Below are 9,306 nucleotides of genomic sequence, written 5' to 3'. Positions count from 1 at the left end.
GATCCTGTAGAACGTCATGCACGATGGGATCTTGGGCATCAACAGTGCCTTAGGAGTACATCTACATTGCTTTGCGGACGTGGCGTCGTGGCAATAAACGTCGCCAGTCGCCAAAACAATCGCAGATATGCAAGACAAATGCAACGTCACGAATGGAGCCGCCATCCACTGGTTCGAGAAATCCGGGCTTACAATCGCGGCGCACAAGACCGATGCTGTCCTACTTACCAGCAGAAAAAAGGTGGAGACTAGAAATAACGAGTCACAGGTGACCTCACAAGAGTCCCTAAAGTAGTTGCGTGTTATGATAATCCACAGACCGTTCAAGAACCATGCCAGTTACGCTAGCAAGAAGCAGCAATTAAAGCTATTTTATTGTCTAGACTCATTCCCAACGTTGGAGGTCCCAGGAATCTGGTCAGGAAACGACTGTTGGGGGGTAGCAAAGGCTACGCCTCTATAAACTGCACCAATCTGGAGCAATACCACTTGTAGTGGATCACACCTAAAAGGAGCGCGCTCGGTGTTACGATCCATGGCACTTAGTCCATGTTCTGTACTACGGTATGCTTACGGCGGTGAGAGAGCAGCTAAAAGCGTAGACTGGTGATCCGCTTAGCCGAAGTGGCTTGCTCGCAGCTATTTTGCCGAACAACGAGGCATGGGAGCTGGGACATTGAATCATCATCAATTTGATGAAACGAGTCCGAACGGACGAGATGGCCAACAGAGCTGCAGGCTAAAACATAACAACTCTAAAGAAAAGGTGTGCAGTCTGGCTCCGCATCCTGGTCATCGAAAGAAGGGCTTGAAGAGCACACGGAGGTTTTTGTTATAGTACGTGTATCGTGCATGCCACCAACGGACGATAGGTGGTATCTTTAGAAGATTATTTTTACAGTTAGGCGTATAATACATAACAAATCCAAACAAAAAAAATATTGTCTTAGATATTGCCAGCACATTCAGTATGTCAGCACATTTAGCACAAAATACAGCGCTTTCAAGCCTATTTACAATATCACAGACAGAAAGGGCAGAAACGAAGGCCAATTTAATAGATGGCAATAAGACTGTATAAATCGGACGAAGTTTGCCTTCTACAGAAATGACTGGTCAGATTAAGAAAATAAATAAAATATCATATATACTGCATAAAGTTTTTGAGTTGGAAATAACACTCACGCAAAACAAATAATAAAATGACAAAAAAATAAAATATTTTTCAAAATTGTGAGCGTGGCAGCTTTGGCTAGTTATTTTTTTAGCAAGAAACAAAAATGTACAAGATTAATAAAAAAAATTTGAAAAATGATGTGTTAAAAAAGTTAGTATTGATCGCTTAAAGAGCGGCAGAGAGTTGGAATGACATATGGCATATCTGTCGATACCCCAAAATAGCAAATAAGTGTATTGCTCACAAAGAATCAAGCTTTTTATAATATTTTGTTTTTCCTTTTCAAAAAGAGCGCTATTCCTTTTCATCCGACTGTTTCGCGCTCAATCGATCGGCCTTTCTAAAGAAAACACCGGTGGCTAGTATAAACGGGTCGCAACCACTTGCATACTGCCGCTATATAAAGCGATGAATACCCTAAATAAAATGGGAAACATATTTAATGTCTATGGCATGAAAATGGTATTACACGAAATTTGTAGACCAAATTCATTTATTAGGCGAAAATTCAATTTATTTCAGTCGCGATCATAACAAGTGTTATGTCATAGTGTCTGCGTTTCCTGCTAAGTGTTATTTATATATTAAAAAAATGAACATTATAACTGCTCAACTAGGACATATTTTGCATAATTGTATTCGGTTCAATATAAAATGCTCGTGGTCTCGATCACATTTTACCTACTATCCTACATCTTTGGGAACTGGAAATCGAATGAATATGTTTAACGCCATAAATAATGCAATTGATTTGGCGCTAGACGAAGACAAATCAGCATTGTTGTTTGGCGAGGATGTGGGATTCGGTGGAGTTTTTCGGTCAGTAAAACAATTTAAATGGACTATCTGGTTTTTTTAATGTTTGCATTCAACAGGTGTTCAGTTAATCTACGGGATAAGTACGGAAGTCAGCGCGTTTTTAATACCCCCCTATGTGAGCAAGGAATTGCAGGGTACGTTATTTTGTAGTTACTGGATTAAATATATGTATATGCTCGAAACCCAATATTGGCAATTTTTAAATAGATATACTCTTTGTGATCTTTAAAACTAAAAATATACTTTATTATATATATATATAAATAAATATAAATAAGACAAATATAAAACATCAGGATTATTTAGTTAATTTGGGAAGGAGCAAAGGCATAACAATATGTAGATGTGTAATTCCATACAACTTTTTGACACGACTTTTTCGATCTGGATCAAGAGCAGTGATCGGTAGCGTCTTGTAAGGCGGACCTATGAAATATGTAGATCTGCCCGTTCTTTGCCGGCAATATGCAGCGTAAAAGTTTTGAAGCCTTCAGTGGCGGCTTCGTCTCGGTTTGTGCCATTGCACTATGGTCCAGAATTCGTTTTTTATACCCGTTACTCGTAGAGTAAAAGGGTTACTAGATTCGTTGAAAAGTATGTAACAGGCAGAAGGAAGCGTTTCCGACCATATAAAGTATATATATTCTTGATCAGGATCAATAGTCGAGTCGATCTGGCTATGTCCGTCTGTCCGTCCGTCTGTCTGTCCGTCCGTCTGTCTGTCCGTCTGTCCGTCTGTCTGTCTGTCCGTCCGTATGAACGCTGAGATCTCAGGAACTACAAAAGCTAGAAAGTTTAGATTAGGCATACAGATTCCAGAGACATAGACGCAGCGCAAGTTTGTCGATTTATGTTGCCACGCCCACTCTAACGCCCACAAACCGCCCAAAACTGCCACGCCCACACTTTTAAAAATTTCTTGATATTTTTTCATTTTTGTATTGGTGTTGTAAATTTCTATCGATTTGCCAAACAACTTTTTGCCACGCCCACTCTAACGCCCACATACCGCTCAAAGCTGCCACGCCCACACTTTTGAAAAATAATTAAATATTTTTTCATTTTTGAATTGGTCTTGTACATTTCTATCGATTTGCCAAAAAACTTTTTGCCACGCCCACTCTAACGCACACAAACCGCTAAAAACTGTCAGTGTTGAAGACTCTCCTTCGCACATCCACTAGCTGAGTAACGGGTATCAGATAGTCGGGGAACTCGACTATAGCGTTCTTTCTTGTTTTGTTTTGCTTAACATCCAATTCATGTGTCCCCTGTGCTTCGTGGAGTATAACTAATTTTCTGACAATTTTTGACAAAAGTCAAAAACGTCAGTTTGTACCTTCAACTATTGTCTTTGACGGTGAAGTAATATCTTTTGCCCATTTTTGCTCATTTCCTAAGAATTTGATTTTATATTGGCAAGTTCGAGTTCAGACATAGCGACCTCCTGGACATTTGGAGGCGTAACAATCGGCAAATAAGTTATGTCGTATTATGTATTAAAAGTCCCTATCGAACGAATTGTATACTGGTCGGACTCTGAAGTTACTCTTCACTGGATTCGATCTTGGATTTCGATTACTTTTATTCCGCAATCAACAACAACAATAATTTGGAAGAGACAGAAAAAAATAGTCAATTTTGAATTATTCATTAAAAGAAAACGGCCCGAGTGTAAAAAAATACTAGACCGACTTATTTCCAAACATACTAAGTGGATGGCAATTCTTGCTAGTGATTTTGAAAACTCCAAGACACCACAGCAAATGGGACGCCGAAACTTATCTAAACAAAATGCTGGAGCAAGATTATTTACACGTATACACATTTATTATATTTAAAAAAACAATAAAATTTCGTTGACTACTGAGTCATACCAGTAGTTAATGTGGAGGGCAAGAGAGGGCGTGGTTTTGTGTGCAAGCTATTTGTGATTTAACAACAAAATGTTTCAAGACTTAAGCTTAATTTTTAGACTTTATGGCTTTCTGGACCACAGTGCATTGCAAAAAAAAGGGAATCCGTTTTGCTGAGAACATTTTGTATCAGCGATAAACGTTGCTTTGGTCCAAGGTAGCTTTTGCTTATGCCACAGTCAACATTCCTGATGCATCCGCTCACTTAATTTCGTTTTTACACTACATTTTTTTAAATAGGGAAAAAAAAGCAGCTGTCAAAAATTAAGTGAACGTTCAAAATGAACGAGCTTGTCGGCATAAGTGACAGACATGAGTACCAACAAAACGCCACAAAAAATGAAATTCGATTATACATAACCCGCAAAAATTAAAATTTGCTTTACTTTTTGAACACACCTCGTATACCATTTCAGATCAAGGCTTTCGTAAGCTTTACTCAGAAATGTTTCTGTGCCCGTTCCAGAATTAATTTTCCAAATTTCTATTGATTTATTGTTCTCAATGTATTCCGACTGAACAGCAGGAAGCGTTCGCAAGAAATATAACAAAGTACCGAACGAAAAACTAAAAAAAAAATCTTCAGGCATATCGATTGAAATTGGAAAAAAAAAATAATAAAATGAAGAAAAAATTCAAAAGTGTGGGAGTTTTGTGCGGTTTGTGGGCGTTGGATGGCGCGTGGGCAAAGAGTTCTTGGTATACTGAATAAATTAGTCAAAACAAATACAACGAAAGAAAAATAAAAATCAGGAACTCGTTGAATTCAGCCTTATAGATGCCATCAAAAACGAACTTCAGTTTTTTTTGGATATCGGCAAGGTCGCATTCATTTTGACGTTGAATCGGAAACGTGGTTACGAATGGATCACAATTCACATATGCATAGGTTGCATTTTGCCCATTTTGCCTGACTCGCTGGATCCAGCTTATGAATAAAAAAGGATTATAAGGAAATAATTATGAAACAAAAGAAACCCCTCCGCACTGCCTCAAGCCCCAAAATCTCAGTAATGTGTACCTATAATACGAAATGAAGATTAGCAAATTTGTTTTGTAATAATTCCAAGACTATAAAATAGTAACAATCGGAAATTTCCAATAAGGAAATGGAAGGGCATCGGTGGTGCACTATGCCGCAATAGACGTTGCAATTACACGGATAAATGTGTGGACGTATAAGAGTTACAAGAATTACTTAAAATTTTCTTTCGCGCTGATAATTTATTAAACATTTCTTGAAGCTTATCGATCAGCTCCAACGTCTTATGAAGATCGGACACACCACATGATATTAATGCTGATCTTGATAAGGCGACTGTTCGGTGAACCTGTTTGGATTTTGATAGTTGCGGCCAGAGTGAAATTAGGTCTTTATATTTGTCCGTTAACTGATAATTTGTAGGGTGGAGAATTGTTTAAGAATATATCAATATGAATTGTGTGACCCGGATGTAATGACCCACTTATTCAGTGACGTAACACACTTTATGGTGTAACAGTAACACTATAATGGCATCGGTCATCAGTGTCCCTCCCTCCTTTATTAAAGAGTTTTAGATTTAACGGGGGCAGGGACTGGCTGGATCCCGAGGAGGGCCGTGACCTGCGGAGTAGGTGATGATTCCGGATACTGGATACGACTGGTTGGCTGGCACCTTTTTGAGATGTGAAGCATTTCTTGTTAGTTTTATACCACTCCCTTCGATTTCTTCAATGTTATTCTGTTGTTCTAACACAGTAAATTCCGTCTTGTCAAAGTTTGATGTAAGTTTGTTCAGGAACACTACGTTTTTAAGAAATACTTTATCGCCCACATCGATATCGATTTCCTTTGCCCCTCTTCTTTTTTCAATTATGTCTTTTACTTTTTCGACAGAGTCCAAGGTTCGCTCGTAGGTCTCCCCAAGGCCTGGTATTTTGTCACGGATAACCCTGTTGAACATAAGCTTTGTGTACGCTGCCCCTGTTGCTCCATGTGGGGTTAAATGAGGACAATCTTTTGGATTTCCTCTTTGTAGTTTTTCCCATTGTCGTATCATAATTCTCTTATCATAACTCTCTTCCGTTTGCTTGCGGTCAATAACTTGTTCAACGCCGTACGCCTTGCAGTAGTTAGAGAACGAACGGATATCTCAGTCTACAAAAGATCTCTTTCATTGCCTCTACCAGGGTCGTGGAAGATATGGTTTTAAGATATTCATTGTTGGGTAAAGGACAGCAAATCCGATGCTACCCAAATCTACGGTCCAGTGGGGAACGGATTTCTGGATTTCTCTCCATTGTGGTTGGCCGGATGTCTTGCAGTACCAGGCAGCAATCTCTACATGCTCTAACGAATTTCTTTTTGTCTATCTGTGGCCCCCGTACTTTCGACCTTAGGCGGTGTTTCATTGCTGTCTCACCAGGATGTCCTTTGTGGGCTAATTCCAGTATTCTTACTACTTACGTAGTAAAGATTACTCAAAACATCAGACGATTTATTTGTATAAGTCTCCTTGGGGTTATAAACGTTGTTCTTTCCCGGCTCGGGCCACTTAAAGATAAAGGTCCTTGAGGTCTTGGCGTGCGAAGAACATAGCCTCCTTGAGTCCGGTCATGATAGAGTCGAAGATTGACAATGGATAGTTTTCCCGTAGGATTGCTTTGTTTGCCAGTCGCATGTCAAGCAAAAAATCCGCAAAAGCTTTCCGTGTCTAAAGGTGTCAGACCTCTGAAACGTTGAGTTCTGATTCGGTGAGAAGTACTTATTTAGATGGTCGATAAGAATTTTGTAAATGTTTTCGTTATTTTCGTCGGTGGTCTCAACCAGCGCACCAGGTAAAGAATATACTACTGACTCTAGCTGGACTTCTTGAAGAGTAGTAGCTTACTCCTCTTCTGCTTTTCGGTTTCACTTGCCCTGTCGATCGCCTCGCACTGAAGCGGTTTTATGACCCAGTCAGTCATTTCCGATATGGGACCTAGAAGTGGTGATAGAATTATTACCCAGCCTCAGTTCAACAATTGTGTTTCTTTGTTTGTATTTCCTTCTTTGGCTTGTAGAGGGCAGCCTGCTCCACCCGACCTTTATTTTATTTTTTTTGTGTTTCCAACTCAGATTTTTTACCTAGCTCTTTTCTTAAAAGCTTGTAATAATTTCTTCTCTCTTTTTTTAATAGTTATTTGTTTATGTATTGTAATTAATTTTTTTTTTTTGTAATATGTTCCGGCTTGTACCACTACTCATCTCCTCTCTTTAGAGCTCGTAATGCGCACTCGGCCTTAAAATTAATTTTCTTGATTTTCTTTATAAGCTTTGGCTTGTACCATTACTCAGCTTTTCTCAAGAACTTGTAATGCGTACTCGGCCTTAAAACTCTTTATTTTGGTTGTCTTCCTTATTTTTAGTTGCTAGATATACAAGGCGTGCCAGGATGCGTCGGTTAAGCACCGCAATGCGGCATCATTGTTAGTCATCATTGCTCGTCAGGGGTTGGTGGATTTTGCAACCAAGTCGGTCCGTGCCACCATAACTGGCTATCGGCTAGATCTTGGAGACAAACTCCTCTACTTGCCAGGTCTGCTGGATTATGCTCAGATTGAACATGAGACCAATTTTCAGTTTTTGTGGCCTGGGCGATCTTCGTCACCCTATTGGCTACAAATGTGGTCCACTGCAAGCACTATTGTGGAGTCCGTCGAGCAGTAAAGTGAGGAATTGATCGTAGGCATCTGTGGAATGATGGCTGCAGCCATTTCAGAAAGCAATAACGCTCCGCACAGCTCCAGTCTTGGGAACGAAACCGTTTTGACTGGTGCTACCCGGGTCTTCCCGGTTAGGAGTTGCACCATAATGGTGCTGCCCACTTCTACGCGGACATCTTTTGCTCGATGCTCGACCTTGAACTCTGGATGAAACGAGAGCCAGCGTGGAATGCGTATCTGCTCTAAAACCGAATAACTTTGGAGAAAATTAAGCTATCGCTGAAAAAACTCAGTTGGAATGTCTTCGTCCAACCCAAGCTCCTGTAGCCAAATCTCCTGCATGAAAATTTTAGCTCAAACAATAAACGGCGCTAACCAGCCTGCAGGGTCGAACACTTTGGCAATTTGGGACAGGACTTGGGGTTTTGTGAAGGACGTTTCAATAGCCAACTCTGACGGAACGAAGAAGAATTCGTCGGAAGTTGCCCTACAGCGAATACCGAGGGTTTTGGCAGTGCTTTCTGCATCGATCTCGAGAAAATCAGTATTTAAGAGATGGTTGCTCTGAATGGCCGCAAAAACTTTTTTTTGGTGGAGGTCCATTTCCTCAATGGAAATCCGGCGGAATTCAGAGCGTCTTGGAGCTCTTGCACCATGAGCTGAGCTTCTTCCGTGGAGTCCGCTCCGGCTGGAACATCATTTACATACATCATTTACATACTTTTGGATGGTTGAGTTCTACGTCAGCTGCTAGATTCTGAGGTACTCGAATGGCCAGGAAAGGCTCCAAAGGTTACTGTTTTCAATTCGAAATCTCTGATTTCCCCCCTATTATTTCGGAAAAGTATTCGTTGGAATGGAGTGTGCTTCGGATCTCCCCAGACCTCCCGATACATTTTTTCGATATCGGCGCTAAACACGTATCGGAAATAGCGCCACTATAGAATTTGAATGGTTAAGTCGGACTGTAAGACAGGGCCAGCATGAAGGATATCATTTAAACTTGTACCATTCGATGAAGGACTGGAGGCATTGAATACTACACGGAGTTTAGTAGTTACGCTCTCCGGTTTTAAGACGGCGTGTTGTGGCAGATAATAGGCGTTGCAATCATGGGTAGGAAGAACTTGTCGCATGTGCTTTAAGTCGAGATATTCCTGGATCACTCAATCGTATTTCGCTTTAAAGGCCTCATCTCTTTTTAGACGCTGCTCATTTCTTAAAAACTGAGCCAACGCGAAAGACTTGGAATGCCCTAGCCCGGAACCGATATGTTCTGGGTCGCGAATAAGGCAGAGTAACGACATATTTGCCGCACTCGTCTCTCGCACATGGAATCGGATTCTTTTACCAACTTTATTGGTATATTCTCCACCTCCCAAAATTTTGTAAGTAGTTTGTCCAGTGAATTATGGCAGTGCCTAAGAGGATAGCCCTTGAGCCCGTGGCGAAATAATTTTGAACACCGCCTTGCTTATTAGGAACGAAATTGTCTTGATAAGCAAAAATTGGCCTTGCAGGATTTGAAGGACTTGAATTGCTGGAAAAAGGGTTGTTTCGTTGCAACAACGTGAGATGCCGGTGATGCCTGAAATTTCTAAGGCAGTCAAGCAACCTTGAATAGTACTTTGGAGTACCTTCAAGGCCGCCCCAGATTCCAGTGGTATCGACTGCACATTAAATGTTGAACCAGAAATGTCGCCACAT

The 9,306-nt window shown here is 40.6% G+C and overlaps 1 protein-coding gene across 3 annotated transcripts in view; it reads left to right on the top strand.

Moving 5' to 3' along the window:
• Positions 1 to 1,660: 1,660 nt before the first annotated feature.
• LOC6540553 (2-oxoisovalerate dehydrogenase subunit beta, mitochondrial) overlaps positions 1,661 to 9,306 on the top strand; it is a 29,817-nt gene continuing 22,171 nt past the window's right edge. The window contains exons 1-2 of one of the 3 annotated variants that reach the window (XM_039370314.2): positions 1,661 to 1,996; positions 2,053 to 2,130. In XM_039370314.2, the coding sequence (XP_039226248.1) occupies positions 1,770 to 1,996; positions 2,053 to 2,130 (305 nt within the window). In that variant the 5' untranslated portion in view covers positions 1,661 to 1,769. The remainder of the gene's footprint in view (positions 1,997 to 2,052; positions 2,131 to 9,306) is intronic. The other 2 variants (XM_039370313.2, XM_002087305.4) reach the window with 2 other exon arrangements.

The sequence above is a fragment of the Drosophila yakuba genome, chromosome 2L (assembly GCF_016746365.2).
Source record: "Drosophila yakuba strain Tai18E2 chromosome 2L, Prin_Dyak_Tai18E2_2.1, whole genome shotgun sequence".
Classification (NCBI taxonomy): Eukaryota; Metazoa; Arthropoda; class Insecta; order Diptera; family Drosophilidae; genus Drosophila; species Drosophila yakuba.
This window is presented reverse-complemented; position numbering and strand designations above follow the sequence as displayed.